Raw genomic sequence first — 24,905 nt, 5'->3', positions numbered from 1 at the left:
CTGTACCGTGTGAGAAATGTCCCTAAAATAACAAAAGGCCAGCAAGGCTGGACCAAAGGCAGCTCTGGGGAAAGGGGGAGAAGAGGTAGCGCAGCCGAAGGACAGCGGGATATGCTGAGCGAGGAGCTGGGCCTGTGAGGCCGAGCAGACCTGGATCTTAGAGGGTCGGCCTCTGAGACTCAGTTGACCCTGTAATAATAATAAGAAAATACGAATGAAAACAATAACCCTTTACTGAGCACTTACCCTCTGCTATGCCTCTTTATATGGGTTATTTTATTTACCCTTCAAAATAGGTACTACTATTGCCCATTTTACAGATGGGAAAACTCAGGCACAGAGAGGTGGAGTGGCTTGTCCACAGTCACACAGCTGACAAGTGACAGAGCAGGCACTTGAGTCCAGGCAGTATGCGGAGCCTGCGCCACTCACCAATTAGTGAAGGGCTATTCATAGCAAGAAATGAACAGAGGGCAGAGGATCCCCCTGGGAGAAAAGGGATCCGGCTCCAACTCCCTCCCAGTGACGTTCAAAGTCATTGCAATCTATCTGATAGCCTGGAGCGGGGCCCTGAGAGCCTATCCCAGCCCAGCGCTCTAGTGCCACGTATGCCCAGAGCATGAGACCCCAAGAGCCAGAGCGGGTGGCTGCGTTGGGAAAGAGAAATGGCTGTGTAGGCAGTGCTAGCATTCCTCCTGCTGGTCACCCAGCAGGTGCAGTCCTGGAGGCAGAGCCTCTCCATCTGGTGTGTCATATCCACAGACAGGCAACCACAGCATCACCAGACAGGGTTTTGGACCCAGTGGCTTCTGACATTGGCCAACAGGGCCCCCTGGTGTGAAGCCTGGGAAAGGGCGCTCGCTTCATGAGTGGTCTCCCACTTGGCCTGACAGAACAGGTCAAGGGCAATGGTGATTTTCTACAACTGCGACAGCTAACAAAACAAACAGGAAGGAAACTGAAATGGGAAGCCTGACAAAAGACTTGTATAATTTATACCAATTTATAAATACTTTAGGTGCCCACCAACTCCAAGAGAACAGACAAACAAGCTTGGGATTTAGAACCCACACCCTCACGCCTACCAGGTGAAATTCAATCCTGCCCAGTCATCAAATAGCCGGATCACTGGAGCTCAGATGGAGGGGAAAGAGGTGCTCCCCTCCCACCTCCAGGAAGCCCTGTGGCCCCAGCTGCTGGTCTTAATGGCCTATGGGGGTCTGGGGAATGCTGGAAGAGGAGCCTCTGGAAAGGACTGGACTTCCTGATCTTTGGGAAGGGTGGACTTGGAGTTAGAGTCATCATAATTTGGGGGTTAAAGGAAAAGAGGCCTCAATTACAGGCTGGTGAGGTCTCACACACTGGGTGGGTCTCTAAGCGCTGGGCTGGGGACCCCCGGCCAAGGCTGACCCTCTCCCGGAGGAAGGAAGCAGGGCTCAGCAGGTGTTTCAAGGGCAGGCTCAGGCCGGGGTGGGGATCCCCACCCCACTATGACCTCGTCCTCCCTGGTGCCATTGAATCTGCATAAAGCTCTGGGATTAGGCAGGACCAGAGCCATCTGCCACCATGTCACAGATGTGGAAACCAAGGGTCAGTGAGAAATGACAGGCCCAAGGTCAGACAGTGAAACTCAGAGAAAGGCATTGAAACGTGGCCTCCTGACTCCCAGGCCAGCGCTCTGGCCATAGGCCTGGCCAGCTGGGCCCAGGCACCAGGGGCAAGTTTGCTGCCCCCAGGTGGGGCTGGACCTGCCCCAGAGCAGAATGCCTGGGGACGGAGAGCAACACGCTGCCCTCTGGGCCTGGGCAAGGCATGGAGGTGGAAAAGGCCCCCTGGAGGTGACAGTGGCCTCTGGTGTCCAGCAGCTGAACTGCCATCTTCTCGAGTGGAAGCCAGGGCCTCTGGCTGCAGGCAGCCAGAGAAGCTGGGGGCTCCAGGCCAGGAGGTCCAGACAGTCCATACTACTGCACCAGCTGGGAGGAGCTGAATGCCTCCATCTCTGCCTCTGAGCGGCGCCTCTGGGAGCAGAACCACAGGAAGAGGAAGAAACCTGCACGCAAAAGACTGGTTAGTAGAAGCATCGCAGGAACAGCGTGGGGCCTCCTCCAAGATCCAGGCACCTCCTTGGCTGGGGTAAGTGGGGCCTCCCTGAGGCCCAGCAGTAATTCTCAGAAGCCCTTCCTGTTGGAGGCCAGAAGGGACCGGGCGTAGGAGCTGGAGGACCAGCCACCGCTAGCCCATAGGCTGCCTTTGTGCAAATTACAAGGTGGCGCCCCTTCCTATGGGCGGGCGTAGCCCCAAACCAGCTTGTCAGGGCCCAGATTTCAGCCCCTGACTCACCCCCTCAACCTGGAGCCCTGCAGTAGTAAACATGTAGCAGCTGTACACTACCCCCCTGGGGTTTCCTCCACGTCAACCACAGGCCCTACCGTAGAGCGAATTGAAGGTGGTGAAGAGGAAGAGCTGGGGCAGCAGGAAGACACCAAAGGAGAAGAAGGCCAAGATCCAGGTGGTGCCCAGCAGCACGGTGAGGCCCAGCACGGTGACGGTATCCCAGCAGGCCCGGGGGCCCAGCGCCTTCTTCTGCGCCCGCAGTCTGTGCAGGACCCGTAGCGCCCAGGCCAGCACCACCAGGTTGAAAAGGGATGTGAGGCCACCAGAGCCCATGACCAGGACACCGTGCACCCAGGCGTTCCGCACCCAGCATCTGCAGGGGAGGGGCGAAGCGCCGGGGTTGGTGTGGCTCCCAAGACTGGTGGCAGGGAAGCCACGGTCTCCTGGGCCTCTGGACTGCCTCTTGAACCCGGTCCGGTCTTCCGGCTCAGACCCGTCATTTCTTGCCTGACTGCACACGTGGTGAAGTCCTAGGCTCAGCTTTCCAGCCAGGCCACCAGGTAGGACCCACCTGCCACCTCAGCCCCGTGCCTGAAGCCTCTGCATGCCTCCTTTACCCTCTCTTACCCACCTGAAAACTCTTTCTTTCCTCCCTTGAACATCTAACCCTTCCCCCTTCCACGCCCAGCCCAACTGTCAACTTATAAGGTATTGATTACATCATTGGTCCATGGTCCTCTTTGCTGGAAACTTCTCCTTCCACCCACCACACGATTATCAACATCTCATCCCCATCTTTGTGCAGCGGTGCCAGGAGCCCCTCCCCACCTGGACAGGGCCACCGGCCCTTCCCTGAGCTGCTGCAACTCACAGCTTGGTGGAGGGGCGCTCTCCATGTGTGGACTGAGGAGCCGGGGGAGCAGCAGGAAAACTCCACCGAGGGCAGAGGGAAGGTCAGAGAGATCCCTGACAGTGGCCCCAGCCCTGGTCCTAGACCCTCCGTGAGGTCTTCACGGCCTCTGCTTCCCCCAAACACCTTCAAGGCAGGTGCTGCCTTTTACCCCATCAGGTCACGTGATTTCCATGAATCAGCCATGCGATCCTCACGGTGACCCTATGAGGCTTAGAAACGCACACCTGCCTAAGGTGGGACTTGAAGCCCCGTGGTCTAAGCACAGAGCCTGTGCCCCTAACTGTCACGATCACCTGCTCGGGCTCCTTTCACTGCAGTCACAGAGTCCTTGAACATGATTTTGGGGGTTCATCCAAATGGATGAGTGTGGTGGTGGATCATTCCTTTTCACTGCCAGATGATTTGTCTGACAGGGGTGGCTCTATCGCATTTACTAGTCCGGTGTCCTGTCAGTGGGCACTGGAGTTATTTTCAAGGTTTTTAAAAATCGCTGTTAAAGAAGACGTGCTATATACATACACACACACATAAACACAATGGAATATTATTCAGTCATAAAAAGAAGGAAATCTTGCCATTTGCGACAGCATGGATGGACCTTGAGATCGTTATGCTAAGCGAAATAAGTCAGACAAAGAAAGACAAATACCGTATTATCTCACTTACTTGTGGAATCTAAAACAAACAAACAAAAAAACAAGTTCATAGATACAGAAAAGAGACTGGTGGTTGCCAGAGGCCAGGGAGGGGGGGGACAGGGTGCAAAACGGGTGAAGGGGGTCAAAAGTTGCAAACTTCCAGTTGTAAAATAAATAAGTCCTGGGGATGTCACGTACAGCATGGTGACTACAGTTAACAATACTGTATTGCATAATTGAAAGTTGCGAAGAGAGTAGATCTTAAAAGTTCTCATCACAAGAAAAATCAATTCCGTATGTCTGGTGACAGATGTTAACTAGACTTATTGTCGCGGTCATTTGGCGATATATACAACCAAATCGTTATGTTGTACACCTGAGATTAATGAAGTGTTATATGTCAATTATACTTCAATTTAAAAAATAAAACAAAAAATGTAAAAGAATTTTTAAAAAAGACATATATATGTAGTAAGGGTTTTTTAAATGCAGGAGAATAAAAGTCACAAAGTCCAGGGTGAGAGGGGAGAGGGAGAGGTGAGGAAGACCGGGAAGGAGATGGTTCTTCGGGCGGGAGCTCGCTAACGTCCCTGCATTAACGTGCTTCCTGTTCTGTGGAAGCATCACTGCAGTTCTCTTGCCATGTCACGTGTTATACAATAAAAACACACATTTAAAGAGTCCTAAGTCACACTTGCTCTGAGAAAACACCCCCACCCTCACAGAGAGGAATTAACCCCATCTCAGCCTCACTCCGTGCCCAGAGCCCTCACTTCCCAGAGACTGGGATGGGCAGTGGTTGGGGGCTGGGCTCTAGAGCCAAGTCCCAGCTCTGCCCTCAACTGGCTGGGTCTCCTTGGCCAGGGTTCTTCAGCCGCCTGTGCCTCCGTTTCCCCAACTGTAAACAAGGGCTGACAATGGGGCCTGCTCCTTGCTGTGAGGATTCAGAGCCAGCCCTCAGCCGTCCTGAGCTGGTGTCAGCCAGGAGAGGGAAAAAGGCCAGACGGCCAACTGCTGGTGACGGGTCTGCAGGGGGTTGTTAAGCTACTCCCTCTATGTTGACTGTCAGAAACATTTCATCACAAGAAAGAGGTTAATGTCCGAGGGCACGGGAAGGAGCGACAGAGTCTGTCCCCCAAACCGCCTTGGGCCCCCTCCCCACATACACTCTGAGCACGGTGCCTGTGGTGTCCCAATCCCCACAACACTCTCTTCTCTGACTAGGAGGGTTGGAGGGCTGGCAGTGCCATGCCAGGCACAGGTCAGGGGGAGCCACAGCCAAGCGCCTGAGCGAAGCACGGAGGTGAGGAGAGAGAAGAGCCAGGCACAGGCTGAGCTCCACCGCAGGGCCTGAGAGCCAGAGGGGCGCTGGCCGCCAGCGGCCGGGAGGGGCAAAGGCCCCCCTGCCCCGGCCTGGCCTTGGAGGCCCATGTGCTTCCTAGAACTAGCATAGAGAGTGAACCCGTCCTGCAGGAGCCCTTAGGGATCCAGCAGAAGGGGCGTGGCAAAGACCCCTGGAAACCACGCCCCGTGTAAGCAGTAGTCCCCTCCCTGCCCTGCAGTCAGTGCCCCGCCTACAAGGCACCCTGTCTAGAGCCCCAGGACTAGAGCCAGGGAGGCTGCCGCAGCCCTGAGCGCACTCACATGGACGTGCTCTGGAAGCCCGTGCTGTTCCCCTGGCTGTCGGAGAGCGGGATCCTGTAAGGTCCGTAAACTGAGCTCTTGACGGCAAGAAGGAGCAGTACCAGGAAGGCCGGGACCCCTGAGGGGTGGGACAGAGGCTCAGTATCTGTCAGGAGACCCCAGAGATGGGCTGGTCATGGGTTCCTGGGGCTGCTAAAACAGGATTCCACTGGGCAAGCAGAGGGTGGGGGGAGGGGAGGGAAAGAGATCGCTCTGAGTCCCCAGCCGCTGTCACGTGGTCCAGCCTCAGAGCAATTAGCCTGGTGGTCTTAGAGAAGGCTGATATGAATGAGGGCTGTAGGGTGGAACAGTAGCGGCAGTAGTAGTGGTCACACTGGGAGGTGATGGCTGGAAGGTAACGGGAGAGAGGGTTTGGGAACCGGTGAGGAAAGAGATAATGAAGACAGGGGCTAGGGTGGTGATAGAGACGCCGATGATGGTGGTACCAGAGATGGTGGTGAACACAAGGCTGAGGATGGTGGAGGTGACGGTGGTGTTGGAAGTGGTGGTGATATAGATGCTTTGGAGGTGGAAGTGGTGATAAGAATAGTCATGTAGGAAGCGGCGGTGGGTGCTGGCAGGGATGGTGACCAGTGGTCATGGCAGTGGAGGAGAAAGAGGACAGGAGGGGACAGACGCCCAGTCTGGCTGGAAGCCTCAGGAAGCAAGCGAGAGGGAGACCGTGCTTACCCCAGCCCAGGGCACAGAGCTTGAGCACGTATCGGCGGATGTAGATGTTGTAGACGCGCCCAAGTAGGAGGTAGAGGTTGAAGCCTTCAATGGCCATCCAGGTGAAGCTGCTGAGCAGCCCGTAGTGCAGGGTGGCAGCCAGTGCCACGCATGCTGACTCAGGCACGGGGGGCACGGCCAGCACTGGGCTCAGCAGGAAGGCGACATTGAGGAGTAGCACCGAGGCGTGCAGGTTCACGTGGATGCACGTAAGGGAATCACTCGGCTTCCTGCGGGTGGGGGCGTGGCCCTCCGTGACCTGACGTCACCAGGCAGGGCCACCACCTGGGCTCATAGACACGTAATGACCGGGACACAGGTCGAGAGGGGCAGGGACCCAACAACAGCCACACGCAAGGAGGCTGGTCTCCTGCTTCCCAGCCTCTGCACTCTGGAAAAGCCCACCTGACTCTGGGGGCCCAAGTAGGAAAGAAGGAGGGGTGCTGAGCAGCAGTGGGTGGGCTGGCCCAGCACGAGGGCAGGGGAATACCTGGCAAGGAGGTGCAGCAGGACAGTGAGCAGCGAGGCCACGATGGAGATGCTGCAGCCCACCAGGGAGATGTATGTGAGGGGCGCCAGCAGCTCTGCAGGGACCGGGGCCTGGGAGAGTTGCTGTGGGAGGGAAGGGGGGCCAGAAGCATGGAAATGCCCTCCACTGCCTAAATCAAAGACACCTGCCAAGACCTCAGCTTCAAGCCCCCCCTACCCTACAATCCTAGCCGTGGTCCTGACTTGAAAACAGCCACAGCAGACACAGTGGCTTTTCTGCCTCCCAACTCCCATCTCCCCTTCCTCCCCTCCCTCACTCCCGCACGTGGGTGGACCCTCCACTTCTCCTACTATGTGTAGTCAGGTGCACCAGGCCTGGCCTATCAGAGCCTTCCCTCCTCCTGCCCACAGTGATTGGTTAAGGGATGGGCATGGGACACACTCTAGGCCTGTGGGACTCAATCCTATGGCTTTGGCTGGCAGAATTCAGTGAGAGAGCTCTCGTTCTACTGACCTGAACCTAGTAGGACATAAAACAGGAAATGCCAGCAGCCATATTATAAGCCCATGGGGAGATCCTGTCTGAGAACTAAGCTAACACAAAGCAAGAACAATTGAGAGGCTGAGATAGAGTCCTGTCTTGGTGACATTGAGCCCCTAGATCAAGACATGCCTGAAGCCTAACCCAGCCTTTTCGGGAACATGAACCCATAAGGTGTTTTGGTTTTTTTTTTTCCTTGAGCCCATTTGAGTTGGATTTTCTGCCCCCTGCACCAGCTTTTGCCTTTCTCCTCTGTCCTGGATATGGGGCCATCTGCAGCTCTGACCACCCTCACCCAGGCTAGATGCACACATACCATGAGAACAGCAAAGTAGGTGAGGTGGTTGCAGCGGCAGAGCACCTGGGAAGGTGAGGGCTGCTCTGTGCGACAGCCCTCAGTGCTCCAGGCCCCCCAGTGGTGCTTGCTGGCTCCCTCCTTCCAGAAGACACAGGTCACCGTGTAGTCTTCCTAAGGGGAGATGCTGGAATTGGGTGCATCCAAGGGGTAGAGGGGAGGGCCATGGATCAGGGAGGGTCCGGAAATTGTGGGAGCCAAAGGTGACTCAGCTGCACCCTTGTCAACATTTTACCAGGCACTGGCTGGGCTTTGGCATCAGACAGACCAGATTCCAGCCCCACCTCCCCAACGGACCCTGAGAGTGGCCTGGGAAAGTCACAGAGGTTCTCTGAGCCTCAGTTTATTCATCTGCAAAATGCGATCATTTATACTGAAGTCACAAGGATGGTGGAATAATCAAAGGCAATGAGAAATCTTGAGTGCCCAGCTCTGGCCAATACAGTAGGTGCTCTATAATCAATGTCCGCTTTCCCCTCCTCCCCATGGGGAGCAATGACCGTCCAGACCCATCCCAGTGGGGGAGAGAGAGAGTCAGCTACAGACAACCCTGACGCCAAGCCCTGAGGGTGGAAAGGTGAGGGAAATGAAACAGGCACTCCATGGAAGACCATGGAGGAAAAGGCAGAGGAGGCCTGAGAAGGGAAGGGACAACCGGGGCCCTGAGGCCTTAGAGGACACAGCAGATTTCAACAGAAGTGGAGCAAGGATGTAACAGGGGCAAAAGCCCAGAAGAATGAAAGGAAAGGACAGTGGAGAAATTGGGAGTGCAGAGCGGTCCTGATGAGGCTGACAGAAGATATGGCCAGACTCTGGGGCTTTTCGGGAATGCCATCAGGGCTTGTGCCCAGCCAGCAGTCCTTCTTCCTTCTTTCGGCATCAATATCTGTAGTTTCCTTGAGGACCCATCCCTCTCCCAATGACAGGTCAAATGAATCCAGCCCAGTCCCTGGGCCATGTGACCCAGGTCTGGCCAATCTACATGTTCCATCCCCCTGGGCACAGTGATGGGTCAGGGATGGATGACACATGACCCAGCTGGACCTTTAGAATCCGTTATGGGATCCTGGTTTGCACTGGCAAGAAAGAGCCTGCTGAGAAGAGGGGAAGGAGGTCCAGCACTTCAGCTGCCATCTTGCCACAGAGTGGAAAGCCAAGGCGGAAACCATTGTTGAGAGATGGAGACTGAGTCATTAGGGCATCATATTTGTGCCTGAAGCTAGAACAGCCCTGGACATTTCATGTACACGAGCCAATAAGCTGGCTTGAGTTGGTTTTCTACCATGTGCAATTCAAAGAATCCTGATGAATGCAGTGTGTAAAAGCTTCTCTCTCATTTCTTTGGCAGGAATTTTCAAAGTATGATAGATTTAAAGCAGCTTGTTTCTAAGATAGTTCCACAAGTCTGGGTTTGATCAAACCAGTGTTCGACAGGACAGCCACAAGGGGGTAGGGGTGGGGTGGATGTGGGGGTGGCCCCAACAATACCAGGCTTTGGTTGTGCCAGAAGCTGATGTTCACCGGCTCACGGAGGTTGCTCACTTGTCCGTGGCTCAGCTGGGCCCCCAGAACATAGTTATTGAGCACAGATGAATTGATGTCTTTCTGGAAGGGCAACAGAAGAAGCACTGACTGGAGGGGACATGAGGAGACCCTGGATGAGGTCCAAGAGCCCACATTCTCCAGCCCCTCCTCCCTGGATGAGAACAAGCAGCATGGCTTTCACTTGTACATCTGCGCCAGCCTCACAGCCTTTGCGTATGCTGCCCCCTCCACCTGGAACCCTGTCTTCTCACTACCACCACCATCACCTCCCATTTGTTAAATGAATTCCAGCCTCATACCCTCCATGTCACCCTACCCTAACTCACTTTCAAAGCCAAGGTTAAAAGGCACCTCCTCCAGAAGCCCTCCAGGACTGCTCATTGGGAACCATCCTGATCCCACCCTGATTCATCCATCCCTTTGAATCTCTATGGTTATAATCAACCTCAAGCTAAAATTAAGTCTCTAAGGTCCTGGTCTAACTGTTGAGATAGAGAACTCTCTGAGGACAAAGATCTTGTGACCTACTTGTCTATCTCCCATCTAGGGAGAGGCACACAAACGGTAGATTTCTTAGGTCTCGTTTGCACATTATAATCATGCCTCCCTTCCATTTTGCTAAAACAGAGGCCCAGAGAGGGGCACTGATTGACTGAAGTTGCACAGTAGGCTGGTCCCTGCCCAGAGGCCAGGAGGTGGCATGCATGCCTGCAGTGACCCCCCAAGAAGGAGCCTACATCCACCCTGCTTGGCCTACCAGCAGGCCCTGACCTGGAAAAAACGGGTGTTGGAGAAGTAGATGCAGATGAGAGTCAGCTCCCTGGGGCGCACCCTGCAGGCATCGTGAGTCAGCTCAGCTGGGAACTGCATGGCCTGGGCCTGTGGAGAGCCAGAGATAGGCTGTACCTGGTGCCCGAAGCCTCCAGACCCACCACAACACCTTCACTGCTCCCCCCTCCCCAGGAAGCCCTCCCAACCTTGCCCCGAGCCTCTCCTACCTTGGAGCCTCCACCCACAGAACCCTCTCCTGCCAGGCTGCACCTCCACCCAAACTTCCCCCGATCTCAGGCCTTCCCTTCAGGCTGTTCCGGTCTTGAATTTGGGTTATTTATTCCACTCAGCTGGGGCCCTGAAGATGGAGCATCATCCCCCAGCACCCAGGTATTCAGCAGGGATCATACCAGGGCCCTCAAAGGCGTCCCGTTCCCCTGGCCTCTCCCACGACTGCCTCACCCCAGGAACCTGCAAAAGCAGGAAGAGGACACTGCCCCCGAGGGGCCACAAGCACCCCCGTTCCATCATTCACATGAAGAACGTCAGCCCCATTTTACAGAGGCGGCAGCTCACAGCTATTAAGGCAGAGCCCTGATTGGTGGGAAGGTGGGCGATGGACCCTGGGGAAAGTCCAGACCTTAAACCCCCGCAGGATTTCTGGGGTAGAGGCTCTGGCCACCCTCAATCCCTGGCCACCTCTGACCTGGGGGGCCTGCTGCAGAGCAGCACTTCTCAGTGAGAGGCCAGTGAAGTTGCAGCCCAGCTTGAAGGCTAGTGTCTGGATGGTATGCGTCCGCAAAGTGAGGTTATGGCCCCCAAAGCTGGCATTGAGTAGCCTTGACTCTAGGCCGTGGATGAGCCTGAAAGTGAGAGAGATGGCCGGAGCCCGGGGTAAGGATGGAGGTGAGTGGGACCCTCCACAGCCTCCCCCATCCCACACCCCTGTCACTCCCACCTCTAGACCTCTGCATACAGTGTTCCTGGCACACTCTCACCTCCCCATCCCACCCATTTCCTTCCATTAACTCTTGTTTGGGTTCCAGTTTGTTGACCTCCTCCAGGAAGCCTTCCCTGGCAGCTCCCCACTGACTGAAGTGCTCCACAGCCCTATGATTCCCTGGTCAGTCATCAGCATTGGCCTCTCACCCTGAGCTACTAGGCTTCTGGGTCACAGACCCTGGAGAGCCCAGCCCAAGTCTTGGAGCCCCTTCCCAGAAAAATGCATGGAGACCCATGATTCTGCACCTGGTTTCATGGCATCCATGGTTAAGGGCCCCCAACCAGACAGTAAACTCAATGAGAACAGGGATGTGTCTATCCCACATCTCCAGAGCTTGGTGCCGGGCACACAGTAGCTACTCAATAAATGAGTGTTGAATAAATGAATTAACAGTCTACACTGGACCAACCCTGGGCCATGGATTCAAGGTGCAAGCTGGGGGTGGAGGCACAGCTGACTCTGGGAGGGAGAGGAGGGACACCCAACTCACTCAGCAAAAGAAGTGAGACTCCGGCTCCTGGCTGCCATCTCCATTTTCTTCATCCAGCGCAGGATTTCTTGGGATGCCTCTGTGAGGAGAGAGTCAGACATCCGCCTCAGTCTCTGTCTGCAGCTGCCCCGCCTCCCGCCCCATGGCCTCTGGGCCTTCCGCCCCAGCCTCCTGCTGCCCCAGGAGGCCTAAGTGCCCCTTTTCAATCTCCCTTGGTTTGAGGCCTCCCCGCTTCACATCACAGCCAGAGGTCCAGGCTAGGATGGCTCTTGCAGCTCAGCGGAGCCCTCTTACCCTCTGTTCTGCTCTGAGACATCAAGAGGCACAGGCAGAGGAAAAGGGCCCCGCAGCGATCCATGTCCTGTACCGAGTCTCCTCCAAGAACTGGCTCCCGCCCTGGAAAAGGTGCATGTCTTTGTCACCTCGGTAAAAGAGCCACCTCCAACTCTAGGCATCTGGCATACCCCAAGAATAGGACATGCAGCATCTTATTTGATCCTCACTACTCCTGCGTTTCACAGATGAGGAAACCGTGGCTCAGAGAGCAAGGCGTCTTGCTTTGCATGAGGCTGCCTGAAGCCACGTCTCTGTTACTCCAGAATCCTTGACCATTTGCCGCTCTGCCTGAGACACATCCTCCTACCAAAACATGGTATCTCTGGGGGCCTCCCCGGGGCTCTGATCTTACCCAGGGGAACATTGGGAGTTGCTTGTCATTAATCCTGTCCAGCCCTGTCATTCACCCACCGTGTGACTTCGGGCAAGAATCTGTCCCTCTCTGATTAAACTGCCAGGAGCAGCAGCTGGGGGAATCCGAAAGTTGGAGCAGAGAAAAAGACGAGAACTAAGAGTTTCAGGAGAAGGCTGGTTTTGATGACAATCGTGGGAGGTCAGAGGCCACCAAGAATCACAGCAGCTGGATGACATCAGGAAAACCACTGTCTTTGTCCACAAAGAATTCCCCCAAAGCACATTTTAAAGTATAATGGGATTTGAACATATTGTTAAGTACTGTATTCAACACTTACTTTGCAACCTTCACTTCATTTTCACTTATTTTTGTGACTGCCAGAATCTATGGCAGCTGTTAGCTATGAATTAAGATGTCAGGTTCAAATTTGTGAAAATAAATCCAATGTTTTGGTTTAAAAAAAAAAAAAGAATCTGTCCCTCTCTGCCCTCATTTCCCTCGGTTTTAAAATTAACTAATAGGGACTTCCCTGGTGGCACAGTGATTAAGAATCCGCCCGCCGATGCAGGGGACGTGGGTTTGATCCCTGGTCCAGGAAGATCCCACATACCGCAGAGCAACTAGGCCTGTGCGCCACAACTACTGAGCCTGCGCTCTAGAGCCCAGGAGCCACAACTACTGAGCCTGCATGTCACAACTATTGAGCCCAGGTGCCACAACTACTGAAGCTCGCGCAACTAGAGCCCGTGCTCCACAACGAGAAGCCACCGCAATGAGAAGCCCACGCACCGCAAGGAAGAGTAGCCCCCGCTCACCGCAACTAGAGAAAGCCCGTGTGCGGCAATGAAGACCCAATGCAGCCAAAAATAAATAAATAAATTTATTTTTTTTAACGTTAAAATGAACTAATAAACTTCTGCTTAAACATAGCAAATTTATGCCTACCCCCGAAACTCCACTAAAGTGAGAGTGAATGAATAAAACAGACACAAAGCCACAAAAGACAGAACAATGGGAAAGAAGACAACAGCAGATGAGAGATATCAGTGAAACTTTGGAGGCCGCAAAGCAGGTGGCCACCTGCTTAAAAAAACAAGTTAGCAGACCATAAGATGTTGAACCCAAGTGCTTGCAGTAAGGAGAGGTGAATACAGCGGGTGGGGGGATCGGGGAGGGGACATGGGGAAGCCAGCTAGGTCAAGCCTCACAACTGTGGGAGCACTTGAGCGCTGGAGGCATCGGGAACCTCTGAAGGTGGGATGAAGGGTGAGGCTAAAAATGGGGGCCTGCTGGTTGTGAGTTTTTTTTTGTTTTTTTTTTTTTTTTTGCGGTATGCGGGCCTCTCACTGCTGTGGCCTCTCCCGTTGCGGCTCCGGACGCGCAGGCTCAGCGGCCATGGCCCACAGGCCCAGCCGCTCCGCGGCATGTGGGATCCTCCCGGACCGGGGCACGAACCCGTGTCCCCTGCATCGGCAGGCGGACCCTCAACCACTGCGCCACCAGGGAAGCCCTGGTTGTGAGTTTTTAAAATGACCAGCTGGGTCCCCAGATCTCCTCTGCCACCTGGAGCATCCAGGAACCCTCCTCACCGCCCTTGCATCCTCAACCCTACCCTCCAACACAAGGTACATTCCCTGCAGACAGTGCACCAGAGAGAATCTGCAAGGTGCCATTCTGGTACAGGAAAATTAAGCCATATCCCCTCCCCACCTCCTCCTCCAATCAGCTTCCAGAAGACTGCCAGCAGCCAGGCAATGATGCTCCAAGGCAGGAGAAAATTCTTCTCCGAAGAACTGACCATTCTAAGAAAAGTATCCTGTAGCTACTGACATTTTGGTGCTCCTTGATAAAACAGCCAGGACCAAGCTTCTGGTGGAGCTTCACCAGTCACCAAGCCCTACCAGGCACTTAAGTTTTTTTTTGTTTTTTTTTTTAATGCACACACATAGTTTATTTATTTTCAATTAATTTAATTAATTAATTTATTTTTGGCTGCATTGGGTCTTCATTGGTGCGCACTGGCTTTCTCTAGTTGTGGCGAGCGGGGGCTTCTCTTTGCAGTGGCTTCTCTTGTTGCAGAACTTCATAGCAGCCTTATTCGCAATAGCCCCAAATTGGAAACAATTCCAACGTGCCTTCAATGGGTGAATGGTTACACAACCTCAGGTACATCTGTACCATGAACTACAACTCAGCAATTAGAAAAATATACTGTTACTCAAAACTTGGATGGGACTCAAGGGAAAGCCAATCTCGAAATGTTGCATACAGTATGATTTGATTTATATGACATTCTTGAAATAACAAAATTATAGAGACAGAGAACAGATTAGTGGTTGCCAACAGTTAGGGATGAGGGGTGTTTCTGTAAAGGAGCAGCACTAGGGAGCCTTGTGGCGATGGGACAGTTTTGTATCTTCATTGTGATGGTGGTGACAAGAATCTACACGTCATAAAATTGCATAGAACTAAACACACACACACACACACACAAATCAGTGCATAAAAACTGATGAAATTGAATAAAGGCTGTGAATTGTACCAAAGTCAATTTCCTGGTTTTGATATTGTACCTTAGGTGTGAAAGATGTTACCATTGAAGAAGACTGGATGAAACGCACACAAAACCTTTCTTGCAACTTCCTGTGAATTTTTCATTTTTTCAAAATTCAAAGTTAAAAAAATACAGTACGATGGATTGCCATTTCACTATTAAGAATTACGATGTAAATAGCCACATAGAAGAGGAGCACAGCATATCATTGAGCGGAAAGAACAGGTTAAAAATAACACATATAATATAACACATATAAATAAATAAAAGAGAATAAAGACTTTGGAGTCATAGAGTGCTGGGTTCTTATTTATTTGGCTATTAGTTTATTTATTTGGCTGTGTTACCTTGGGCAATTCACTTACCCTCTCAGAACCTCAGCAACTGAGGGAAAAGATTTGGGGGGACAAAGGAAACCACTGAATGAAACCATTTGGAATGTTTCAGGTGAGAAAACTGAGAACCCGAGAGTGTAGAAAAGACCCCCTCACAGTACTAATGGGGAAACTGAGGCCCAGACAGTGATGTGGATTTGACCTCCAGGGTCTGGACCCTAAGACGGGGTCCCCAGGCCCTTGGCCATGCTTCTGCCAGCCATACACAGAGGGAAGAGGAGCTTAACCCCACCCTGCAGCTGGGGAAATTAAGGCCAAAGCAGAAGTGACATCCCCCCCACCAAACGCCCAAAGAGAAGCTGTGGTTTCCACCCCCTTTCCCAGGAGCAACCACAATCTTCACTTCTGCTTGCAACCTCCAACGTCCCCCGCCTCATCTTTTCAGAGAGACCACCACTCACCATTACCTCACATCCTCAGCCATCTCCTTCTTTTTGCGATTTGCTATTTGGGGTCCTCTAGAAAACAGAAATCCCTTACCTGACCCTCAAGAAGGTTCCATTGACCGTGGCAAAACTGAATACCACACAAGGGTTTTCCCGGGGTTCTTCAGCAGGCCAGTGGGCAGCCGAAACGCAAACCCAGACTCCAAGTCAAGTGCTCTCTCCCACAATGCACTGCAGCCTCCTAAAGATGGCCTGGTGGCTGAGTTGCTGTATGCATGAGGCGACAAGTGGAGAGCAGAACAGAGCCTTCAGAAGATGTAAATTCGATAACGAGTTCCAGTATTCAGCACTTGAGGTCTGACCTTAGGCAAGGAACTTGACCTTTCTGTGCTTCAGGTTTTCTCATCTGTAAAATGAGGCCAAGGTCATCTATCTCCCAGGGAGAGAGACTCAAACAACCATTTCCATGATCCACACTCCAGGGAATCTAAGGCTCTGACCCAAGGTTGCCAGCCAGGACTACACTCGGCGGGAGAGCTCGGAAGCCCTGCCTTCCTATCCAGAGCTGGCTGTGCCCACCCTCTCCCCAACAGCACCAGGCTCCACTGAGCCACTGCGTTCCTGGATAGGGCCCCACCTGCCCCTCCCAACAACTGCTCTTGCCAACCAAAGGCTGAAGTCCCTACTTCCGGCCTCCCCCTGGCCTGGGTGAAAAGTGAACCTGTGGTCTCTGCAGGAAAGTCCTGACAGGTGCCATTATCAGCCCCATTTCACAGGCAGGGAAAAGGAGGCTCCACCAGCACCCAACAGGGGGTCTGTGACCCAGCCAGGTCCAGAGCCTTTGCCTGAGAACGCACTGTCCCCAGGCTCCCTTCCAGGTCACTCAGAGGAACCACATCTGCTCTGATTTGCCCAACATAAACTCTGTGCCAGGCCCTCACCCCTGTCACCTGAGGTGCAGGTTACTGGACTAGCCCCATTTTACAGATGAGGAAACTCAGGTGCAGAAAAGCAAAGTTCAATAACTTGCACCAGGCCACATGGGGTAGGGGGGTGGGAGGGATACATATTTGAGCCCAGCACCCAACCACTCCTTAATTTAAATGCCTTTTTTCAAAAACATAGATCTGTACATTCCTGAGATTTGGGGTTGTCATCAGGGGCCCAGGAACTGGTGAAGGGAATGAAGGTGAGTCCCCACCTTGCGGCTCCATGGATGTCACCAGTCCAGCAACCACCCAGGCAGGGGCGTGCCCAGTGCCTGCTAGGGAACCCAAGGGTCAAGACAGAATCTGGAGGGAGTGGGGCATGGAAAGACCCAGACCGAGGGGCTGACCTGTGCAGCTGCTCTTGTCTCACCGCCGTCTCGCCGCCTTCTGCACGAAGAAGGGGAAGTTGGGGACCTCTGTGCTGCGGGCAGGCGACCTCCCTGCCCCTGCACTTCTCTCTGCTCTCTTCACCCAACAGCTGCACTGCACGCTCCCACTTCCCTTCTTCTTTCACTGAAAGAAGGCTATTTGTTACTTCTGAGCTGATAGCCACTCTCAGCTCACCCCTTGATCTCACCCCCTCAGGGCCTGCAGCACTTCCTTCCGGCAGCTGCACATTTGCAGAGATGCTGGGCTTCCGTGGGGAGAGGGAGGAGGGCTGGCCAGTGTGGCATCCAGGGGGTCCAAGACCCACTCAGCTCTGTGCCCTTGGGCAAGAGATGTCGCCTTTCTTGGCCTCAGTTTCCCCTTGTGTAGGAAAGGGAGAATGATCCCTGCCTGACCTAACGATCAATGAGATGGATGATGGCAAGGACCTCAGGCAAGGGCTGGGTCACGCTGCCTGGGTTCAAATCCCAGGCCCACCATTTCCTGGCTGGGTAACTTTGGGCACGTGACAGAAATTCTCTGAACCTCAGTTTCCCCTCTGTAAAATGGAGACAATGACAGTACCGCTTCATGGGGTGGTGTGGGGCTTATCAAGGGTAATGCTGCAGAGTCACCGGAAGTGCTCCGTGAAGCCCTCAGGTTTCACAGATGGGGTGCCTGAGGCCTTGGGAGGACAAGAGTTACCCAGTGCAGAGCCCTTTGGAGAAAGGGCTCACTGGGAGCAGAGCTCAGAAAACATGGCCACAACTGTGAGGCTAGAAGGCCGGCCAGCTTCTCCTTGAGCCAGGGGTCTGGACCAGCCTGTCCTACATCAGTCACCTCGTCCACAGAACCCTAAGCAACAGGGGGAAGTGTCTGTGTGTGTTGGTGGGGAGACAGGGTGCTCTCTCTTGCCAGGGCCCCAGCCAGACTCCCTGGGAAAATTCTGACTCAAGAATGTGCTTTTCTACCCCCAGGGCTGTGATGGGGATGCAGCAACAGGGAGAAAGAAGCAGGTCCCAACATGGTCTCCCTCTTCTCTGCCCCAACACTGGAGGCCTTGCTGTATCTGCTCAAGCACAGCCCACAGGTAGCTCAGGTGGCCTCTGTGCGGGGAAGGAGGGGAGCTGCTCCTTGCAGGGCAGGGAGATTTAGGGGAGGCGCAGGCCCACCCCGGCTGCAGTGCAAAGACTTTGCAGGGACACCCGTGTGTCTGTGCCCTGACCCCTCGGCCACACTCCTGCTGGGTGACTTGGACAAACTCTTGCCCTCCTCCACACTTTGGTTTTCCGTGGCCATGATGAAGCCCTTGACCTCTAGGCCCTTCCTTCCTTTCCAAGGTCTCCTGGCCACCTCTAGGGTTACAATACCAGCAGCTGCTCTCAGGGCCCAGGAGGAAGCCCTGCTCACCCCAAAAGCCCCTCTATTTTCCATCCTGGATCTGTGCTAGCCTTACTATGCACCGCCTCAATTGGGGGTGCCAGTTACATAACCCTGCCCTCCAGATCCTGGAACTCACTGCCAAGACACTCCCCAGCTCAAAAGCCAGCAGTGGCTCCCATTGTCTTCATGGTCTAGCCCCATCCAACTTCTACTTCCAGCCAGTTCGGGATGTGCTTGCCATGTTCATCCCCATCTCCCTGCTCTGTTCCTGCTCTGACACACACATACCTGGGTGGCACGCTAGCTCCTCTCCATCCCTTAGGGCCCAGTCCTGCCTACTCTGGGAAGCCCTTCCTGACTCCAATTCCCCTATAAAACATTCCAGATGCTTCCGCTTTAGGAGGTGTGTCAGGTCCTTGTTCAGTCCCCCTGGCAGGGAGGAAGGCAAGCCACTTCCCACTCCCAGCCTGGGAGAGCCACACCCCAGCCCTAGTGAAGTGTCTCTCCACATGGGGGCTACTCCCCCGGTGATCTGTGAGAGGGCAGTAAGTGGCACCCCGGACAGGCCTTTAGATAAACTACTGAGTCACACCATGAAAAAGTCATTTACTTTTCAGTCTTTCTCAATCCCAGTGGCAACCAGAAGCGCCCATTTAGAACTAAATTGTCTCTAACCTCTTTCTGCCACTGCCTTCTGTCCTTTTGATTTTCATTCTTCAACCTTCTATTGGACATAGAAAACAAGACACCTGATTTTTAGTGATTTTTTATTGTGGCAAAATATGCAAGAAATTTACCATTTTAGCCATTTTTAAGTATACGGTTCAGTGGCATTAAGTACATTCATATTGCAACCATGGCCACCTTTCATCTTCAGAGCTTTTCCACCTCCAGAAAATGAAACGCTGCACCCATTAAACGCTAACTCCCCATTCCCCACTCCCTACAGCCCCTAGTAACCACCACTCTACTTTCTGTCTCTGTTTGGCTCTAGGAACCTCATTTAAACGGAATCATACAATATTTGTCCTTTTGTGACTGGCTTGTTTCACTTAACATGATGTCCTTATGGTCAATCCATGCTGTAGCATATGTCAGAATTTCCTTTCTTCTTAAGGCTGAATAAATATTCCTTTGACTGTATAGAGCACATTTTGTTTATCCATTCATCCACCAACAGACACTGGGGTTGCTTCTACCTTCTGGGTATTATGAATAATGCTCCTATGAACATGGGTGTACAAATTGTATCCCTTTTTAACAGAAAGTTTCTAGCTAGACTGATGATGTTGTTTATTTACATGACGTTTATTTTTATGACTTTCTTCTAGTTACAGCACCTGATAACAGATTTCCTATTTAGCCTAAAATACATGTCTGTCCTGAAAAAAGTGAAATGATTTAAAGAAAAACACTAAGTAAAAAATAGCACGAGTGCTATATGTTGATGGCAAAAAGTGGCGGCAGAGACACAGGCCAGAGAACTGCGGAAGTGTGGGAAATACTAACACAAGCCTCAATCAAAACCCTCCTGTGCTAAATCGGGGAAAGAAACCCCTCAGGAGCCACTGGGAGGCTGACACCAGATTAGCGCTGCAACCAGAAGACTGCCAGGAGGCGTGGTTTTAGCAAAAGGAATGAGAATGGGAAAACTGAAAGTCAGATCTGGGCTCTGAGACCTCCCAGCCGTGTGACCTGAGTCTGTCACCGGGCTTCTGATCTGAGGATCACATTTCTCACTGTGAGATGGTGGTAACAACACCCAGCTCATAGGAGGGCTATAAGACTGAGTTAATTCATGTGAACTCCCAAGCCTATGGTCAACACACAGCTAGGGTCTATGAGCGGGCAGTTCTCCTCACCTCACCCCTTGCAAGAGACACCCCAGGACAGTATATTTGTTTCTTTTCTTGAGAGAGAGCCCTATTGTGATGATGTTATAATTGGGGCTTAGGTTCGTCATCAACTCAGCCTCCTCCACCTTCACTATCTGTATCCCCACCTCCAGAAAACTCTGGTCAAGAACTCTAGACTCTTGGTCATGGCTGTCCTTACTGGCTGTGAAACTCTGGGTAAGCCTGAGCCAAGAGCCTCAATGAACATTTCCCCGAGTTTAAAATGGGGATGTTCCAGTGCTCTGAGTACTCAATATCTGAATCTCTCAGGTCCAAAGGACACACAGTAAGCAAAGGCCAGCCACTGCAACATTTACAGGTTAGTTCCCTCTCAACCACCACATATCCCCACCCAAATCAGCCCTAGCTGACTGTCAGATGCTATTAACATTTAACCACGCAAATACAAAGCAAATGGTTATGAGTGAAACTGCAGATCTTGCAAAAAGCGTGAGATTTCATGAAGTTGATGGAAGTGATGCCGTGGAAATGCAGCAGCAGCTGACCACAGAGGAAGAGAACTTCTGTAAGAGAAATGACCAAGAACTTCCAGAGAGAACTGTTTGACTATCACAGGATTCATAGTGAGCCTTGGGAGTGAAACCCCAAATACTTCTGCAAAAACTGATCCTCTTGCTGCAAAGAGCCAATACTTTGCTCATTCTGATGCATGCATGATTGCAACCATGATCTAAATACAGGCATACCTTGGAGATATTTCAGGTTCGGTTCCAAGTCACCACAGTAAATCAAATATTGCAGTAAGTCGAGTCACACGAATTTTTTGGTTTCCCAGTGCATGTAAAAGTTACGTTTACACTATACTGTAGTCTAGTAAGTGTTCGATAGCATTATGTCTAAAAATACCTTTTTAACTTAAAAATCTTTATTGCTAAAAAATGCTAACCATCATCTGAGCTTTCAGCAAGTCATAACCTTTTTGCTGGTGGAAGGTCTGAAATATTTTGAGGGTTATCAAACGGTGACACAGAGACTCGAATTAAGCACATGCCATTGGTGCCAACAGACTTGCTCTAGACAGGGTTGCCACAAACCTTCAATTTGTTAAAACAAAACATCTTGTGAAGGGCAATAAAAAGAGATGTGTCTCTACTGCTAATTACCGGTTCAAACTAATTTATCTTCTTCATTTTTAGTTTCTTTTCCCATGTAAAGTCCCAATACAGCAATATACCTCTCTGAACTTCTGGTCCTCTTTTTAGACAGATTCACCTCAGTGGCCTTCCAGAGGACAGGATGTGGTAAGAACAGGACCGCCAGGCGCCCGCCTCCCCATCTCGCCAAAACCGAAGACACCCACTCCCAAGGGAGGAAGTCCCAAAGTGGCAGGGCGCACGCAAGGGCCCCAGAAGGTAATTGCCCGGGACCTACCCGTCAGCTGCGGCCCTACCCTTCGTAGGAAGTATCCTGGCACAGCAGAGAAAACCTCCGCCCGGCGGGCCAAGCGCCCCATCACACTTCTCAACACGCACGAGGTTACTCTGGCCAACCCTTCTGTTGTACAAAGGGAAAACTGAGGCCCGATGAGGGGCAGGGACTTGCTGCTCCACGTCCACTCGGTGGCAGAGCTGGCACTGGGAAGAACGCAGGTAACAAAAGTGAACACTTGGTAAACACGCTCCACGTGCTGAGCCCGGGACAGCCGGTGCCGACTTCAGCTGCTGGGCGCCTAATATGTCACTGGCGCAAGGAGAAACCTGAGGCGGGAAAGCCGAGCCCCGCGGGCGCCCCCAGACCATAACTTCCTTCTCCCCTACTCTCGGCCCCCATGCTGGGGTGGGGCCTATGTCGGGGTCCGGCACGCTCTGTGCTGATCCCGCCGGCTCGGCCCGCGCCCCTCGCCCCAAAGTTAGGTTTGGGTTACTTTCCGCGGGAGGGAAGGGGTTAAGTTGGGGGCGTGTTGGAGTAGAGGAGAGCAGCCGGGGCTCTCGCATCCGCAGCAACCACCAGACTCGGAGCAGAACTTCCTAGCCCCCTCCCCGGGTTCCCCCACCTCCTGGGGCCCGGGCCTCGGGAGTGAAGGGGCTGCGGGAGTTGGGGGTAAGGCAGGGCCGCCCTCGGAATGCACTGGGCCGGGGCCGCACGGGAGGGGGGCGCCAGCGGGCGGGGGCGGAATTTGGAACTCTCCCGGGGGACCCAACGTGGTCACCATGGCGAGTGCGGGATGGACGGGCGGCGCGGGCCAATCGGAGAGCGGCGCCACTGCCCCAGGCCTGCGGCGGCTGCCAATAAGGGACCGCATGGTGGGGTGGGCGGGACCGCGTCTCGAGGGGCCGGGAGACCCTCCTCCCTTAGCCCGCCGCTCGGGTGAGCTGGGAGGCTGGGGAGGGGGCAAGGAAGAGAGGTCTAAGGCGGCTCGCGGTCGTGGGAGGGCAGAAGGGGAATTTCTGGAAGGAGTTGGGGCAGGTGGAACGACGGCTCAGTGCTAGGAGAAGGGAGTGGGCCTCGGTTGACCCACCGTTCTGATTGTACGAACGACTGGTGTCCGGCAAGCCCGTTCCCCATCCGGGGCTTCAGTTTTTCTGTCTTAAGTGTCGGTTATGTAGGGCTGTTGTGGAGCTTGGATTAGTTCGTATTGGCGCAGATTTTTCCCACTTGTTGGACAAAGCTTTTAGGTATCTTGTTACTGCCTCTCCCCATCCTACAAGTAAGGAAACAGCTTCAGAGAAGGCACGGACTTGCAGATAGCACACATCATAACAGAGGCAGAGATGAGACTCGTGGGAAGTCTGCTGTACAAGAGTGAATAGTTCAAGGAGTTGCTCAGAGGCCCGGGGCAGGGGTCCGCCCCCATGGAAGGCTCCCATCCTCTGCCAGCTATGTTTGGCCACTTGGCCTGATGACTGAGGACCCCATTGTGTAGGTGGTCCCAGGGGCATCTTGCCCCTCAGGTGATCACGACCCAAGAGGGGAGGCATCCCGTCCCAGCATTCTAGCACCCCACCCCCAGCCCTACTTTGCTGCTGGTCCTCTATGTGGATGTGGACCAGTAGCTGTACCTCTGGGTCTCAGTTGGCCCATTTATAAAGAAGGGAGTTCTGATCGGTGATTTAGGATATCTGTGGCTCCTCGATATGAGATGGGGGTACCTGGGAACAGGCCAGGGGTGGCCACCCCCTCGGGCTCCGGTTCAACCTGCAGGCTCCCTCCCTCCTTCTCAGTCCTCTCCTGGAGGTCCAGTGACTGGAGCGTGGGCAGCAGGTCAGAGGGACAGGCGCCCACAGTTTGTGGGCTGACCAGCCTTGGACCCTGCACTTATCCAATCAGGCCGTCCTTTGTGGTTTCCTGCCGGGCTCTGCTCCCTGCCCACAGCCAGGCCTGTGGCCACACGCCAGCCCTAGAGCCCCACCTGAAAGGTTCTGGGAAAACACAGAGGGTTTCTGAGCTAGAGGGAAGAGTAGGGCCACCAGGCGCACCAGCCCCAACCCCCTAAACTGAGCCCCATCTAGGCCTCAGCATTGCTTACTCTTCTCACTAGATATGAGTCATCTAAACATGCTAAGGACGAAACACAAAGTTATCCCCCTGTGAGTCAGGCTTCCTCAGATAAGATGCCTGATCCTTGACCTGGCCATGAGATGACCTCTCACTGTGACCTTGGCCTCAGACAGACTCTGACACCTACCTGGCTCAGAGCCTGGCCACAAAGTGACTCCTGATCCTTAGGATGGCTCAACCCTCCCAGGTTATAGGCAGCCCTTAACTGTTCATTTTCCATCCATCAACCTGGGAAGCATTTATGCAGCCTCTGGGCCCTGTGCTGACAGCCAGCGAGACCAAGATGCCCTTGTGGACTTCACAGTGTGGCAATTGCTGCAGAACAGGGAGGTGCCAGTGCTTTGGGAGCACTAACATACTCTGTGTACAAGGTCAGGGAAGGCTACCCCGAGGAGAGGTATCCCAAAGTAGGTCTTAAAGGATGCGTAGGAGTTTGCTGCTGGAGAAAGAAAGGAGAAACAAACATTCCAAACAGGTCCATGAGCAGCAGGAACCACTGGTCACTTTGTGTAGACAGGGCTGGTGAGGGCCTAGCCTGAGGCAAATATCGGATCAAAACATTATGGTTTCTGTCCTATGAGTGGCCAGCCGCTGCCTGGAGCAGTGAGGATGGCTGCAGGGATGGGGTTCAGGGGCTCTGAGTCCCACGTGGCCCCTCTGCCCAGCTCAGGGGATGTGAAGTCATGGTTCAGCCTTCTGCTCTCCACCCCACCAGTCAACTTGGAGTAAATCTTGTATGCAGGGCCTGTCTTAGTGGCTCTGGGTGGCGCAAATGTCCTACCTGGGTTGGGGGAAGCCTGGACTGCAAGAAGAGAGAGGGCAGCTGGCCAGGTCTGGCTGCGGAAGGTTATGGGGCTCTGCTCCCGGGCAGACAGTGAGGCTGGGGAGGCCAAGGTGTTTCCTGGAGGTGGTAGAACTGAGCTTGAAGCGTGGGTGGGGTTTTAGAGGCTGAGGGGGGCATCCCAAGTGGGGGAACAGCCTGGGCAGAAACCCTGAGGATTCAAGCAGGAATAGACCCGTCTGGCTGGTGGGAGGCAAGAGAGGGGAGGGTGGGTGGGAAAGGCTCTCTGGGCCTGTGGAGGCTGGTCCCTCCTCCACCTAATCCTTGGGAGGTGGTGACACCCTGCAGAAATCAGGAGGCCACCCCACACATATCTGCACAACCCTGGGGAAGAAGGAGCTGAGCCTGGTGGGGTAGGGCAGCTGGAGCCTGTCTCTACAACTGCAAGCTGAACC

General features: G+C 53.5%; 1 protein-coding gene across 4 annotated transcripts; it reads right to left on the bottom strand.

Moving 5' to 3' along the window:
• Positions 1–964: 964 nt before the first annotated feature.
• Positions 965–17,002, bottom strand: ADGRG5 (adhesion G protein-coupled receptor G5). Of its 4 annotated transcripts, XM_024747412.1 has the most exons (13): positions 16,854–17,002; positions 15,612–15,923; positions 11,786–11,887; positions 11,492–11,570; positions 10,705–10,861; positions 9,999–10,106; positions 9,171–9,287; positions 7,644–7,796; positions 6,788–6,909; positions 6,259–6,527; positions 5,530–5,647; positions 2,430–2,707; positions 1,830–2,050 (listed from the first exon to the last, which is right to left on the bottom strand). In XM_024747412.1, exons 3-13 carry the CDS (start codon positions 11,847–11,849, stop codon positions 1,962–1,964), a joined length of 1,554 nt encoding a protein of 517 aa, XP_024603180.1. In that variant the 5' UTR covers positions 11,850–11,887; positions 15,612–15,923; positions 16,854–17,002; the 3' UTR covers positions 1,830–1,961. The 4 variants fall into 4 exon arrangements, with proteins under 4 accessions (XP_024603178.1, XP_024603179.1, XP_024603181.1 ...); XM_024747410.1 differs by lacking the exon at positions 5,530–5,647 and having other exon boundaries at positions 965–2,050; XM_024747411.1 differs by lacking the exon at positions 5,530–5,647 and having other exon boundaries at positions 965–2,050; positions 15,612–15,784; positions 16,854–16,999.
• Positions 17,003–24,905: the final 7,903 nt, after the last annotated feature.

Source organism: Neophocaena asiaeorientalis, unplaced genomic scaffold (assembly GCF_003031525.2).
Source record: "Neophocaena asiaeorientalis asiaeorientalis breed wild unplaced genomic scaffold, Neophocaena_asiaeorientalis_V1.1 scaffold438, whole genome shotgun sequence".
NCBI lineage: Eukaryota > Metazoa > Chordata > Mammalia > Artiodactyla > Phocoenidae > Neophocaena > Neophocaena asiaeorientalis.
Note: the sequence above shows the minus strand (reverse complement) of the source record. Positions and strands in the feature narration are given on the sequence as shown.